Source organism: Anguilla rostrata, chromosome 12, assembly GCF_018555375.3.
Source record: "Anguilla rostrata isolate EN2019 chromosome 12, ASM1855537v3, whole genome shotgun sequence".
Taxonomy (NCBI): Eukaryota; Metazoa; Chordata; class Actinopteri; order Anguilliformes; family Anguillidae; genus Anguilla; species Anguilla rostrata.
In genome coordinates this window covers 26,718,232-26,735,261 of record NC_057944.1, presented here as the reverse complement: position 1 = coordinate 26,735,261, position 17,030 = coordinate 26,718,232, and the positions used below count along the sequence as shown (strand labels likewise).

Genomic DNA, 17,030 nt, shown 5'->3' with positions numbered 1-17,030 from the left:
CACCTTGGTTACCATATCCAAGGTAACTAAGAATAAGGCTTTGTTCCCATTAGTGTCTGCCAGCATGTTTTTATAATTACATTAAGACACAGCTCCTGATTGCTGAGTGTTAAAACATTACGAGCCGTGCCACACCATGCCATACAACAATTTTATTTGCAGCTGTCCTCAGTTAGTGAGTTTTTATCACTCACCCTTTTCTGTATATTTACCATTAAATATAGTTATGATCTGAGCATCTGTCTATTTTTCAAATGGCTCCTCTTACAGTGGAGAGGATCCACATCATACTCAATTATTCACGCACACTTGTGTTACTGTGAGTTATACAAAAAAAAGAAAAAAAGCAATCTCAGCACCCACCTGCCATTGCATTAAATATAAAGTGTCTGTCTCATGAATGAGCGTTTGCACTGGGCGCTGTTCTGTCCCCGCCCTTTACTGGCATGTAAAGACTGCAAGACTTCAGCAGCCTCTTCCTTATTATGGTGAGAGTGCTGGCTTTTTCTCTACGGTTTTTAAAAAAATGTTATTTTATTTTTTCTCGTCACCTCCAGCTGAAGGATTCTAAAGCGGAGCGAAGAACTCAAGTGTAGATTTTCCTGTCCTTGCGCACTTCTCAGTCCTGGCGCGCAGACATCTTTTAGTTCCAGTTAGTGGAGCGGTATCCCCGTCCCCTCACTCTTTAGCTAGACACGCACGGCGGAGCGGGGGGGGGGGCGAGGGAGGGGCGGCGAACCGGAGCTGGAGAAAATAACTGAGCCAAAACGTTCTGCGGGGATCTGTCCTGTTACACAAATCTGATCCTCGGGTTTTCGCTCTTCTCCGGGCTTATTAAAATATTCCCACTATGCGGGGCAGCCACTGTTCCGCCTGATATTTACTTTCTGCAGCGACATGAGTAGCTCAGAGCTCATGGCCGTCATGGCAGCAACTCAATTGTTTGATGAGAAAGGAAAACGGGGCGAGCCAGCCCCCCCTACATTTTGAATCAATTTATTTCCTAACTAATCTCCAGACACCGGAGAGAAGCTGTCCTAAAGGGTTCAGAGTTCTGAGATGAAAGAAGAAAGCACAAACATAGAGCAAAATGCTCCCGAAGAAAGAATCTTTGCTTTTCTCCTTAGAGAAAATCAAGACGAGAGCCCGAAAGAGATAAGAGTTCCAGATGTAAAAAAAAAAAAAAAAAGTTCCTTTTCTCTGTCCTGTCCTTTCTCATCACCCTTATCATCTCACACGTTATTTTTTTTTTTTTACTTATGATTTATCTGCCTTGTAAAATATCTTTGTGTGCTATCATTTTTGGAGTTATTGGTCGATAAAACAACCATGGTGTCAGCTGGTTTGTGAAAAGGAAAATAGACACTTTTTTTGCAAACAACATTAATATGATTTTGAAGGTGTCCAACTTCATGACAGAACTGCATAACTTGCATATTACATGTCATCCATCCAGACGTGTTTTACAAATGGAATATATTAATCATTTCTCCCTGTTTATTTTCTGGTATTTATATTAATTACTCTTGCTCTGAAATGCTGAACAAAAAGGTTGTGCATCTTCTGGAATTTATTTGGTCTGTTAATTTTGGTCTGGCATCTTGTTTGTTTGTTTGTGATGTAAATCATAACCAAAATGGTGCGTGCTTATTAATTGGTAGCTATAAATTAAAATTAAAGGCTTCCTCTCAGCACTATTGAAGTTCTTATAAGTTTGCTAGGCATCCACCAATGGCAGTGTTACAAAAACTTTGCTTTACAACTAAAGCCAGGAGTCTTTTGCAGTGATGATCTGGGGACTGAACAAGCCCAGCCCTGCTTAGCTTCAGCACTAACCAAACCCAGCCTTCTTAGCTTCAGTACTAACCAAGCTCAGCCCTTCTTAGCTTTGATACTAACCAAGTTCACCCCTGCTTATCTTTGGTACTAACCAAACCCAGCCCTGCTTAGTTTCTGACTAACTAAGCCCAACCCTGCTTAGCTTCTGTACTAACCAAACCCAGCCCTGCTTAGCTTCCAACTAACCAAGCCCAGCCCTGCTTAGCTTCAGTACTGACCAAGACCAGCCCTGCTTAGCTTCAGTACTGACCAAGGCCAATCTTTTGTACTACTCACACCCTGTTGACTTCTGCTTTTCACAAGCATCCTGTAACACATGCATACACACACACATTTTTTGAGTTTTTATATATATATATATATATGTATATATACATATATATACTTTATTATTATTATTATTTTATTTTTTGGGAGGGGGAGTCCTCTTTAGTTCTTTGAACAGACTGTCAATTTTTTTTTTTTTTTTTTTTTCCATGATTTTAATTTGTGTGTACGATTTTTCATATTTAATTTAATTTGGGTGGAATAAAATCCTGGGCCAGCATGGCATGAAACATCAAGAAAACAGAGAAAAAATTATTCATTCAGTTTGGTCAACCTTCAACCTTGTGTTACACATTGTGCCGCATTTGTAATGTCAATATGACATTTTTCCAGGCTACTTTATTTGACCGATAATAACGGATTGAATTAATTTTCTGTTCCAGTTCCTGCAAATATTTACAAAGTTTCAGAAGACATCACTGTCAACGAGGGTAGCAACGTGACATTGAGTTGTCTAGCCAATGGGAGGCCGGATCCATCCATCACTTGGAGACTGCTCAATCCATCAGGTAAGAGTCGCTGGCCCTCGCATTCATCCATTTGCAGGACAGCGTGTTTTCCCAGGTACACGTAGATCACTTGTGACCGTGCCATGAATGCTTTTATATTTGACCCTATTTCTTACTCTCAGAAGGAATGAGGAGGTTAGAAATCTATTTTAAGATTTGTAGCATCATCAATGGCTACAAATCTAATGCTTACCTTCATGACCAGCTGTTCCAGTTTTTTTTTTAATTCTTTCCCAAGGTTGTCTTTTGGTTTCCAGGGCTCTTTCTGTGCTTTTCGTGGTACATATTCCATGATTCATTTCTCATGAAGGTTGACTTTAAGCTGTGGAAGATGAGGTTTTATTTTGGACCATGCAGGGGCAGCTAATTAAGTGTCTTCCTGTTGGTGATCTTGGTATGTTCAGTACAACCCAGCTGTCTCAATGTTTCTGTATTGTAGCACGGCCATTAGGTCAATTATCTGTCCACTGTTGCACATTACAGTATATGCACTTGTGTGTGCATAATTGAATTTATATCACATTGAATCACGTTGGAACGTGTATGGTAACATTTTCACATGTACCATAGGTGCATTTTACCGGGTGTGCTCCATGTTCATGTATGCGTGAGAATGAGTGAAATCTGATTTTATTTAAAAGGTCTGCTTGGCTTTGAGTTTGTATATTTGTATGCAAATCCCAGTCGGTATCAGGTTTCTGGTACATTCTTTTTGTTTTTTCATTGCCAGGCTATCTTTTGAGTGTCTGAAAGGACATTAGCATCCCAGTGTTTAGGTTTTATTTTTTCCCAACAGGAAGGCAAGGCTTTGCAACTGAAAGTAAATACAATGCATGTATGGAAGAGGGTTCCATTTATCTCTGGCCCTTTAGAGATTCCATGAGAAAATTGAAAATGAAATATCATTGTGCAGAATGCGTCGGTTGCGCTATGCGGTTAGCCGTCTCTCAGCCCACATATGAATCCAACCTTACGGCCAGGGGTTTGATTCCCCACTGCTGCCTTTTTATGTACCGTGATCCCATCTCCATCTGTAACCCTCTGCTCTCCCCTGGCAATAAGGTATTAAAGATGCATAAGGGTAGTGGACAGAATATTACAGTTCTGTATATACGTGGGGTGAATCCAGCATAAAGATATTTTCTTCTTCAAAAATCCTTTCATCATTCATTAATGCATTCAGTGTAATCAGAGTGAAAGGCTTTTATGGGACTCTCCACTTAATCCTGCCACTTCCAAGTCTTCTTTTACTATTTTTTTTTTTTGTTTTGTTTAGTTTTTTCCCGCTACTCAAGGCTGACAGAGTCAGTGGGAAATGGAGGAAACAGAACTGGAGGCTCTTAGAGAATACATTGGCCTGTAGAGTGACTGTGTGTCACAGACTGGCCTTAGAAGGGCAGTTTCACAGCCTGAGTAACCCTTAAAGTTGTCCACAAGGACCAGAGTGAGAGAATGATCCTGGTAGCTTGTCAGAATTCTCTTGCGTGTGCGGTCAAACTCTGGTTAAAGGGAATCAATACCAAGCAGGCGATGCATAACCTTTACTTAGCCTACACTCCCTCTATCTTCTGTGTGTTATTACACTTATCTGTGGAGCTCTGCATTGCCCCCATCAGTAACAAGTGCCCTGCTTTATACCCTACCGCACTCTGTGCTCCTACATGAGAGAATTATGAATTCATATTCACCCAGCACCCCCATTTCAGCTTGTGGAAAAATAATTCAACCAGGAAGCCATTTTCCAGATCAGCTATAGATTAAACCCTCACATTCCTGAGGATGTGAGCGTGATGCTGCCCCTCATGCCTTCTTTCACCTTGCCTTGTATGTCTTCTCCGCATCTTCAGTGCTGTGTACTCTAGCAGCTGACAGCTGAACTGACTCACCCAGCAAACAGCCAGCCCTGAAATCTGACTGGGTCTGAAATGCAGCTCCACCAAATCCTATTGCCTTTATCCAACAACGTTTCTGTTGCACATCTGCACACCAGGTTCTCTCTGTGAATAAATGAGCAGATGCAAAGAGTATTTAATATTAATGAATACGTCAGGTCATTTCATTTTGCATTTTCACCATTTCTACAGTTTTGTGTGATTAACACTTCTAACAGCTTATTAGGTCATTACCGTAACTGTTTATGTTGTAATATCACAAGATTGTTCTGAACTGAACTGAACATTCTAATGCTGATGTAATCACTACTTGTAATTGAAAGCAATGGAGTTCTAGAACACCAACTTGGAATTTTGGAAAAACATGACAAAAAACCTACTTGTCAAAGGGTTAAGGGCAAGCTGTTTGGACATGATACATTCATATTGTTCATTAAAAGTTACACAGGTTTGCATCTGTGACAGATCGAAAAGGATTTTTAGTAGCATGCAACTAAGTTAACTTCAGTGTCACTCAGCTGAATTGCACCATTGGAAACTGAGAGGTTATTTCTCTGTTGTTCTGGGGACGGGCATTTGTTAGCTTTCCCCCTCTTTTTGTTTGCATGTTTGCACATGACATACAAGTGTAAACATTCAGATGTGTATCCAGGATCTTCATTTGACCTCTGGCTGAACGCCAAACGTGCCACAGGATTATGGTCCTCTTGTGTAGAGCTGTGGTAACACGGAATGAAGCTGGTATTTTTGGACACACACACACACGCACACACACACATGCATGCACATGTGCACACACACACACACACACACACAACCTTTTCATGTTGTATAGGGGCTCTGAAACTATTTTCAACATTTACCGCAGATTGTAGGGGGTATGTGGTGGGTGACATGAGATCTGCGTAGATATTAAAGTTGTGGTAGTGCCCAAAGCCATTCATTATTGTCTGTACAGTATGTCTTATCGTTGACTTTGAATAGTGTGCAGTAGTCACTTCAATCTATTCATAGTTGGCAAAGACTGATAAAGAGTAAATTATGTTGAAATGCAGAAGACATACAAATGGGTTTGCAGATATTGGCTTAGATTTTGAATTTTGGATTGCCAGCTGGGTGTGTCTGATGAATGATACAAATACAGTTGCTTCCAGTGCTCTGTTATACATGCTAAGTTTGTAGGTTATTAAAGTGATTGCTGAACTATTTATTTTTCACATACGGCATTTCATAATGTTCTTACAATGGAGATTAATTATTTATTATTTCATAACTATATATGCAATACGACAGCATGTCAAACAATGCATATGACAGCAGTATTATCATGTAAGTGCTAAACTCCAAAAATGTGTGCAGCTTGACTTATTGAGAATATTTGCTTGAAATTTTAAATGTGTTCAAAAGACATTGATGAACTGCCGCTATTATTAAATATTTAACTAATACTGAACCTGAGCTAATTTAAAAAGATTGTTCTGTTTCAGATGTTTAGCCTTGTTGAACATCAGAGTTTTGGATTTGTATATCAAGATAAAAATGCTCATCTTGCTATATACATTTTTGATGAATTTAGCAGACAGCTGTTGTGTTTTCTTTTCAGTAATCACAGCTTTTTATTCTTAAATCCAGTTTTCACTTCGTCAAGAAAGTGGTAGCTTGTCAGCAGTGTAGATTAGCCTGCTGTTGTCATTTTAGCCTATGATGCTCCAGAAGGTCAGGTGGCACATCTATATATGTGCTTCTCACATGTTAAGAAGACTGTTCTCACCCATCTTGTACAAGAGAACAGTGATATTCTGGGCTTACTGGTGGTAGCTGATACAAATGAATTTTAATGGCCACATGCTTCCTGTCTACAAAGAAACACTTATTATTCAGTATCATGAAGAATCAAGAGCTGTAGTGTTTGTTTGGAGTCAGTCTTGAAACTGTCATAATGGGTGGCCTGAGTTTTTCTGTGGACTGAGTAGACTGATTTTAGCGCTGAGCTGCCATCTCTTGCCTCCACAATTAGAAATTCTATTTTTTAAAACTTCGGAAAAACTGGGCCACATCTGCCCCAGAGGAGAGGACAAATAGATACTTTTTCCTAAACTTCCTTTTGTTTATAGATCTGTCATTTGAGACTTATAAAAGTAATAAAAAATAAGATCTAAATTCAGCTGCCTGGATAGATTGGACACTGTTTGATTAAGAAAATGGATAATTTGTCATGCATGGCCTGTAACTGTATTTTATATATGAGAGTATGAGAATATGTGTGAGAATCTTTGGTAGAAATTAAACTAGACCTTTTATTAAACTGTGCCTTTTAATAAAAGCAATTGCATGAAACAATTGGGCCCCTATCGCTGAATTATGAATCTTTTTTCAGGGGTGGTGATTCATATTGTTTGTTAAATGCTTTGCTTTTTGACAAATGGGACTTGTCAGCTTTGTTTCTACCCTGGGTGTGATTCACTAGGCTGCACAAAGTAGTCTAATAACGGATAAGCTTCTCTCTGTTCAGTGTGCTATTGTTGGGAAAATTAGTATTCTTATAGAGAGAGAACAGCTTGCTCTATACTCAGCTACGGGAATATATTATCCATTATACTGACAGGCTGTGGGTCATGTTCTCCGTTACACACTAAAAGTTAAAAAGAAAGCTTTTCTCATCATTATTTTACCTTAGTAAATGTAGAATGGTTTAGACCGTGGTTTTATTTTTATTGCTAAACATGCCAATTGTGTCCTATAAAAATAAAATTCATCAGTTGCTGACTTTGCATATTCACCTTACTGTTTACTCTTATAACCTGTTAAATTCCGTGTACAGAAATAAATGTATCAAATTAGCTTATTAGCATGGTATTTACGCTTAGTGGAGTTTCGAGTGTATTCACTCAGTGTGATTTTCCAGAATAACACACATTAACACTTGTGCATAGCACTATTGGAGGACTGTAGTGAACAGACAGGGATTTCAATTTCTGGAAAGAGCGGAAGACGGAAGTTCCCTGGACTTCCCTGCCTGCTGCCTTCAAACGCCTGGAAATTCAGCGGATTTGAAATCATTTTATCCCTCAGAATTCTGCATTGATTCATTCTCCCCGCTGCTCGCATTAGCTGCATTGTCCCTGCTGGTCGCATTAGCTGCATTGTCCCACACCGATTGCTGCATTTTGCCGAGATGTAGCCTCACTCCTGGGGTTCAGCATGAACCCGGAGACCCTCCATATTGTCAAGCAGCTGATTTTGCTGCAACCACGATGCCACAGTTTGCCAAAAGATTGTCAGCTGAAGACTGAAGATAAAGGAAAAGTTGTGATTATCGATCTCACGATTACCAGCTGTGCACTGTCAACTGCTTTCAGGCCTTTGGAACTCTCAGCACAGTTAGCTGGACTCATTTAGGTATCTCTCTGTATAAAAATGTCCAACCAGAGTTATAAGTGCACCGTTCTAATGCACTGTGGTATGGCAGAATCCTGCGGTGTTATAGCGATGCTGTCTCATAGACATATTTCAAAAGACTGAGCTGTATTAGGGCCGTTTAGGAATAAATGAGCGAGATTGCACACTAAATTCTCGTGATTGATTGTTAGCTTATTACAGAGGATAAATTCTGATGCATGTGCTTTAGTTCTTATTAGACTCAGGGGGGAATCCACAAAAAGGATTGTGTTGCTTCAGGGCCTGCTAAACTGGTTCAGTAGCTGGAAAAAATGATATACGTATTAGCAAAGCACCCGCAGTGGGTGGAAAGGGCGTGAAACGTCTCTACCAGGGAAACAGTGACACACTGTAATATCTGAGTGATACGTATTTAAAATGTGTTTTCCATGTACATTTCAGTGCCAAAATGAATGGGACTCAAGACGGGGCATGGCTGATTCACAAAAATGATAGCAAATTACCACTGACAATAAGCACACAACCTGAAACCTCCCGTTAAGGCATTGTAGCCTGCTTACAAGCCATGCAATGTATACTTGTCAACATGTCAATGGCCATGAGAGCCATTATAGTTGCAAAAGGAAGACACCACTAACATATACTGCAATGCTGGGATTGCCTGGTGATAAAAATGACATTAAACCAGACCCCTGTGATTTGTTTTCTGTTATAATTGAAGCTGACCTTTTCATTGTACAGAGACAAATATTTTTACAATTCCAGTAAGCAGGTTATGTTAATAGAAGTAATTTATTCAAAATGCTCCAATTCTATGATTTGGTATGGTAAGTTGTTCCAAGAAATAATGAAGAGGTCCATTTGCTGGTCATTCAGCCGGATTCATCTTTGGCTCAATGATTCCTTTTGTTAGTTGTTATTATTCCATTATTATTCTACTATTATTTCCGTGCCAAATTAATCCCTTGGAAAATGGCAGGAGAGTTTCCAATTTATGTTAACAATTCCGACAAGGCACAGCCTCAGTATAAACTTTGCATGACCTTCGCTCAAAAAAATGTTTCGTAAAGGCTCAACTGATGGCAAAAACATATTGTAACAATGCTTGAGTGAATCAGTCATTAATACAACATTGATAGTGTTAGCAGCTGTTGTGCAATAAGGAGCATTGTCTTTGCTTGCTATTTTTTCTCAGCGGATCTACTCCTTAGTTTTTGTTTTTTTTGGGGGTTTTTTGACCGGCATTAATTATGTAAGCACACACACATACACACTCACACACACACGCCTGGATTCTTTCATCATAGAGTTCAAATAAATGACCTATGTTTAACATGTAAAATTATTAATATATTAAAATCTGAAATATACTTGTTTGATTCTTGAACATATAGGAAATTTAAAAAGGAAAGCTAGTTAGCTATAAATTTGATGGTATAGTATTCCATAAAGTTTTTTTCTCTATCTGTTTAACTTGCAGTTCATATGTGTGTTTTAATTCTCCTGTTCTCTGAAAGCATATATTTCACAGATGCTGTGTATTCATGAAACCAAGTAAGTGGTCTGGGAGCACCCATTGTTTCAGATTGGTCTATAAGTGTAAAACAAAAGCTTTTGTACTGAATTATTCAGCACATTTCACAGCAGTGACTCCGTTGAGAAATTGAATGTGTGTCAAAGCATTCAGTGTGGAGCAGAACAGCGCAGCATGAAAGTTAAAATGTATTTTTTTTTCATGTTGTATAAAGAGCTGTACCCTTCAGGTGTTTTCTGTCTATCTGTGAGTGAAGAATATTGATCAGGTCAGTTGTTCTACTGTGCTACCTTCTTAGAAGGGTGCTCTTTTAATGAAATGGATTACTGTTGGGCTGAAACAAAAACCTGCACCCACACCGGCCCTTTTCAGATAAGATTGTACACCCCTGACTTACAGAGGATGGGATCATTGAACAGTAGGTCAGGTGGTGGTCTCATACGGATGAGTGTAAAACATGGCTCAGGGAATTATTAACTGTGGGGTGATCAGAAAAGGGCACGAATGAGCAGCTGGGAGCAGGAGTGCATGTTCCCTGTCACTTATCTACAGATCCGAGCTCAGGGAAGGCAGCTGATCCTGCGGATTAAAATTGCACGGTTTCCTGAATTGACCCGAGGTGAAGCTTGTTGTCGAATTGAGCTTGTTGATTTAAGCTCAGAATGATTGGCGTGCGGTCAGGGCTCTAGACTCTACTCTCTGTGTGTCCCTGGCAGTTAACGTGACAGGTGGCTGACTCGACCGTGCGCTCCCATGCTCTCTCTGCATTCGCATCCAACTGGTAACAACTACAGGTGCCAGAGCTAAGCATCCTTTTTCATTTTCCTCCAGTGAGCACCTTCACCCATCATACACACACTTCATAGGCTCACTATGGGAATATTATTTATTTATTATGGGGACAGCATGGATTCAGTATGGGTACATTACAGGGACATTATGGATTCAGTATGGGTACATTACAGGGACATTATGGATTCAGTATGGGTACATTATGGGGACATTATGGATTCAGTATGGGTACATTATGGGGACATTATGGATTAAGTATGGGTACATTACAGGGACATTATGGATTCAGTATGGGTACATTATGGGGACATTATGGATTCAGTATGGGTACATTATGGGGACATTATGGATTAAGTATGGGTACATTATGGGCACATTATTGGGACATTATGGATTCAGTATGGGTACATTATGGGGACATTATGGATTTCGTATGGGTACATTATGGGCACATTATGGGGACATTATGGATTCAGTATGGGTACATTACGGGGACATTATGGATTCAGTATGGGTACATTATGGGGACATTATGGATTCAGTATGGGTACATTATGGGCACATTACGGGGACATTATGGATTCAGTATGGGTACATTATGGGGACATTATGGATTTCGTATGGGTACATTATGGGCACATTATGGGGAAATTATGGATTAAGTATGAGTACATTATGGCCACATTACAGGGACATTATGGATTCAGTATGGATACATTATGGGGGCATTATGAGCACATCATGGGCACGTCCCACTGCTGACACTAATGTGGCAAGTGAGGTATTGCCGTCAGGCACAGAGACCAAATTCATGGCTAGACTTGGAACATATGTCACATTCTAAAACAAGTTTTTTCTTCAGAGGGGTGTTTATATTTTAAAAGGATTTCCTTACAAATATGCCATGGCAATATGAGATTGGATACTAGAATGATGTATGAATGTAGGAATATTAGATACTCTACACATGGTTTTTCAATACGTGATGGTTGAAAACAAAATACTTTAGATATTAAAATGATACTGCTGCTGCATCAGGAGAGATTGGAATGATGATGATGTTTTTTATGGTTATTATCCCTGTTGTTATTTTGTGGTCATCCTCTCTTTTGTTATTTTGTGGTTAATCACTCTGTTCTTATTTTGTGGTTGTATTCTCATGTAGTTTACAAACTCACAGAGATTAAAAATGCAGTTTTAGATTAGAATGTAGTGGCTAAGTAAGAGATCAGATGTTGGCATGACAATGTTACTACATTGTGAGGATTGAAATGTTGGTATCAAGTTGCAAGATATTGATCCTCCTCTAACGCTAATGTAGGGTCATATTACAACTCAAATCATATTATTATGTACAAAGTGCCAATTCCAAATATATTTGTTGTTGTGTTAATGTCAATATGTCAATGTGAAAATGATAATTTAACAAAAAAGCAACACTCTGCTTGATATCAACTGAATATCAGTTGAATGTCACTTACATGTCAGGTTTTTCTCCACAAACACTTATCAAGAAACAGTCTATTGACACTCAACAAAGTATCGCTTGACTGTTTACTGCATCTCAACTCTCTCTCTCAACTAATAGAACAGACATCAATAGAAAATCAAATATTCATCTCAATGTCATCTTACTATCTACTGCATGAAAAAGGCCTGTCTGTGGGCATTTCAAGTAATGTAGAATGAATCTAAACAACTGTCAACTAAATATGACATGACTATCAACATGATATTTACCCACATTGCATCCTCATGTAATGTCATCAAAATATTTCTGACAAAGTTAAGAGCCATTTATTGCTGGTTAACAAAAAAGGAGGGATACTCAGTGAGACTCTCAAGAGAGAATCTCAAATAGGCTGTAACTTTAAATTGACACTGAACTGATATTTAGTTGATATCAATTTGAGTGTCAACACTGAAAATAAAGTGTTACTAAAAAAAGAAAAGAATGTGCACTGTTTCTTTCACAGAATGAGATGGCCAGTATGCCATCCTGCCAAGTCACGCCCATACCTATACAGTACCAAGACTTTGGCACTTTTTATTTGCATTTTCAAAAAACAAAGTGTACTGTGTGAGACTGCGATGACATGTCAATTTGCAATGGCATACATTTCATATTTTATCTGAGGCTATTTGTGAATGACTCTGATAGGATTCCAACCGTTATTTCGAAGTATTGCTTTAGCACTTTGTTACCACTGTGCCATAGGAGATTCTGACAGTGGCCAGAGATCTGCCTACTAATGCTATCTCTCCAGAGCAGTGGTATTACCACTGTTGACATCTGGCTGAGGTATGGCATGGCTCCATTTTTGTTAGCGTTACTCAGAACCTATAAATATAAATTCACCTTATCTTAATGCATTTTTCAGCAGCAATTCAAAAGTTTTTTTTTTTCTCTTTTTTCCCTTAAGTTGGAATTGAACGAGATCACCGACAAAAGCAGGTAGAAATCTAAGGATGTGACTGAGGCTAACAGAGAGAGGGTCTTGAAGATTCACAGCATCCTATGAGTTTTCATTCATTTGGATAATGTGAAGGTTAAATCAGTCCCAATTAATAATAAGTTATTATCTTTCTCTTTGAAAGGACGTGTGATGGGGCAGGAAGGGTGTGATGTGGGCAGGAGGGGTGTGATGGGGCAGGAAGGGTGTGATGGGGCAGGAGGGGTATGTCAGGGGAGAGAGGGCTGTTCCTGTGTTCTGGCCGGTGTTTCCTCTATCGGGGGGCTGCAGGTCCATCGACAGCATGAGAGGATTTAACTCTCAGTGACAGTGTTGCCCATCAAGGCTGCTCCTACCTGTTGCCTGGGCAATATAAAGGCCTACTCCTTAGGTCCAGGGAGAGAGACCTTTTGCAGTACAGATGTTATAACTCTCCAGACTTTAGACGGCTGAAAAAGACAGAACCTTTTTGCTGTTGATTTTTGTGACTTTTATTTCCTGTTCTCCTCACACCTCGAGAAGCAGCTGAAAAGGTCAGGTAACCCACCACCCTGTTTCTCTGCGTCCTGCCTGTTCACCGCCTGACACGGTGACTACCCCAGCACCACAGCGTGCATCTAATGGTCGATAATGATGTTTCCTCTACCATACTCTGCGTTAGAGCTCATTCATTGGGTCAGGTCTTTAAATGATATTGAGTGGGCCAAACCCAGAACTTTGAAAGGGCCAAAAACAGGATCTTGCGAGGACCAGCTTGCCCGATTCTGCTAGCTTTAATGATATTAAGAAACCATTTCTGAATTTTAAACAGATTATCTTTTGAGTTTCATGGCATAATAAATGTTCACTGCAGAAATAAGAACTGTTAGCAAACTGAATGGTGAATATGTTAGTTTTTCTTTTCAAATTCAGTTCAGTTATATGCTAACCTTGAATAGCTACAGCCATGTAGCCTACAGCGATGCCATGGAACAGCATGAGGTTGTACTTAATCTTTTTCACATTGTTTCCTTCAGATACGCTGTTGCTTTAAAAATATGCATTTATTTTATTGATGGATTAACAGAATAAATCATGCTGGAGCACTGTATGTTGATTGTAGGGGCAGTTTTTGAAAGGACTCAGGCATCATTTATTTTAAATGTGTGGCAGACTTAAAGGGATAGTTCACATTTTCTTGAGACCCAGGTCCTCTGATCTACTCACCAGGAACTATGTGATAAGTTGGGGACATGTCAGGCTGAAGCCCTCCTGTCTCAAGCATGTACAGCTTACTTAGTTAGCCATTAGATATCCAAATAATATTGATATGATTGGGGCTGAGAATCACTGCCTAACAGCTATTTAACAAAGACATGATTAATTAACTAAACTTAAATGAATGCTTTGTCATGTTTATTTCCATGCATAAATACATACCACAATGTCCCAATATAGTCAAAAAACAGTATTTTTATTTTTGGACCACTTGCCTTATCAACGCGCCAGTACTTCACATCTGTTGCAGAAGGAGAGGGCTTGGATGAGCCTCACGTTCCAGGATCCATTCCCACCTGTGCCAGTGTCAATTGTGGCCACCTGCCCCCCAGGGCAACACATCCAGTGTACAGTAATTGATGAATTTGCTGTCCCGAGGTTCATTTGAATGCAATCTGCATCCCATTGTTCTCTAGCGACCCCTGTAGGTTGAACAGGCACCTGCAAGTCTGACTGTTAAGCTCCTCATAAAGTCTCTTCCTCCTCCTCTTTGACCTGTGTGCTGTGGTGTGATAAGAAGCAACGCTTGACATTGCAGGTTTTGGACGAGGCGATCACATGCTTCTCCGCTTGCTCCTGAGTCGAGAGATCTGATGAGCTCTGATAAATGCAGTTTGGCATTCAAAAATTGGAAGAAGAAGAAAGGGGAATAAAGCACAGAAAGAGGAAATATATTAAATATAATGCACACCTACAGAGGGGACCCTGTACTCCTGTATTACCATCTACAAATAATCTTCCCAACAGTTATATGCAACGGCATCCATTGTGTGATTGGCCCAATGAATAACAAAGAATTTTAACAAGTGGAGTTATTGTATCTATTATTGAACCCCATTGCAAAAATAAACTATATAATAAGAAGAATAATAATAATAATTACAACACATTTCTTAGTAAACAGTGTGAAAAGCATTCAAGCATTTTATGTCTCACTGTCATTTAGAATGTTACCATGCATTCAGTTTGCCCATGCCATTACCCCATATTCAAATGGCACTACCATGAATTTAGCAAGGTTTTTATTATGATTACTTTCCAGTTAGCAGCCATTACAGGAGCTGTCATGCCTTTGCGCCAGGTACAATGAAACCGGCCCGGCCTTTGTTTTGAATGTTTCGGTAAATGGAGCCTTTCATTTCTGATAAAGGAGGAAGTGTGGTTAGAACAGAATGTGACACTGTGTACTGTAAGGGTCTCGCCATTTGCATATATTTCACCGCTGTGATTCTGTTCATGTAGATCTGGTTGAAGAGGTCTGGTTGAACTGTATTTATTCACAGTATTCTAACAGAGTTGTTTTTATATGGCGTGATCTGGTCTTGGGTTGTTAATGCACTAGTAAGCATGTCTAACAGCAAGAAAAGACTATAGTTTACAAATGCAATGGAGTAATGCACTATGGGATTGTAAGATCACTGGAAATCTCATAGTGCCTATAGATTATAAATGACATTATCTTATAAATAAATTTATAAGATAATATCCAAATACTTAAATTCATCATCTGATATATATTTATCATAATTCGGTTTTTATAAGATTGTCTTTTTCAGCAGAATGCAAATACATGCTAGATGCCTTGACTTATGTCTGTATCGCTGCCTGTATCATGTGCTGTTAAATGAATTAATCGTAATGTGAAGCTCATTAAAGTCTCATATACAATAAAACCCTGCAGTAGCACCAAGAGAACCCCCTTCAGGCCTTCTCCAGAAAAAGTCCCTCTGTCCAATGTCTGTTTGGGGCCTGTGGGAGTTCATTTAAGCTTTTTGTTGATACGTGCATAAACACTGAATAATGCACAGAGATGCGGGAGTTCCCAGTGAGTCCAGGAACTCGCTCTGTAACGTGTGAAAAACGTAGGCAATTACTCAGGAGCATGCAGACGGTCCTGCGCAAACCAGAGTTTGCGTTACATGCTGTGATTCACCACCAGAGTTTACCTAAGGATCTTCAGCATGCGTGCTCTGGTAAGGTACATGTTGGTGGAGGGGGAAAAAAGAAGAATCTGTGATGAACAGGGCCTTCTTTGTGTGAAACAAGCAATTCTTTGTGATAAACAAGGCATTATCTGTGATAAACAGTGAATTATCTGTGATAAACAGGGCATTGTGTGTAATAAATAGGGCATTCCCTGTGATTAACAGGGTGTTGTCTGTGATGAACAGGGGCACCTTATGGACTTCATGAGCACATCCCACTTCTGATACCAGTAGGTTAAGCAGGGCGACAGCATCTGAATGTACCTATAGATGAACAACAATATTAATGTGATGAACAATAGCTACTAACAATAATACTGTGTAACTTTCCTTTTTGATTATTTATTAATTTGAGAACTGCAATTATCAAGGGTGATTTACTTTATTTTTGAAGAGTTTACAACCTATTTGGAGGCACAGTTGATAATAGGCTCTGAATAGTAGTTGTTCAGGAACTGAGATGGATAAATTTATATATTTGTTGCATTGTTTTGTGCAGGTGCAATATTGTGGAAATGAGCTTACCCGGAAATAAAACCCTTGGTTCCATGTAGGGCTAATTTTCAGTTTTGGTCTCTGTACCCGAAATTGTCTGTGCATTAGGAACACAGAACAGGAGGAGCTGTAAAATGTTTTATTAACTTCAACCATCAATCATTTCCCCCTAACATTTTGTGAGCAGTAGTCTATTGTCAATTAAAAATCTGCGCTGTAGGCACAAACTGAATTAATAGGATCTTTCTGTAATAGGAAATTCTCCCGGCTAAGCAGAATTAAATATTAGGAACTACTCTGACAAAGTAAACATGTTTTCATCCTGCGCCATGTAATTTGTGAATCAGCCAGTCTGCTGAATGATGAATTACGATCACCCAAATTGTCCTTCTGAATTTTAAATTCACCAGACACCAGTGGGCTCATCTGAGATCATTTGAATGATGGCCTTTGTTTCTGTGGGAATGTCTCTCATAACATTTGTCCTCAGTAGGGCTGATATCTGTGGTGCCTGCATGATTTCTCCTGAGGTACGCAGATGTGATAGA

The 17,030-nt window shown here is 39.4% G+C and overlaps 1 protein-coding gene across 10 annotated transcripts in view; it reads left to right on the top strand.

The window, feature by feature from the left end:
* lsamp (limbic system associated membrane protein) overlaps positions 1-17,030 on the top strand; it is an 878,287-nt gene that overhangs the window by 787,497 nt on the left and 73,760 nt on the right. For all 10 annotated transcript variants that reach the window (XM_064303053.1, XM_064303058.1, XM_064303059.1 and 7 more), the window contains one exon: positions 2,550-2,675. In XM_064303053.1, coding sequence (XP_064159123.1) covers positions 2,550-2,675 — 126 coding nt within the window. The remainder of the gene's footprint in view (positions 1-2,549; positions 2,676-17,030) is intronic.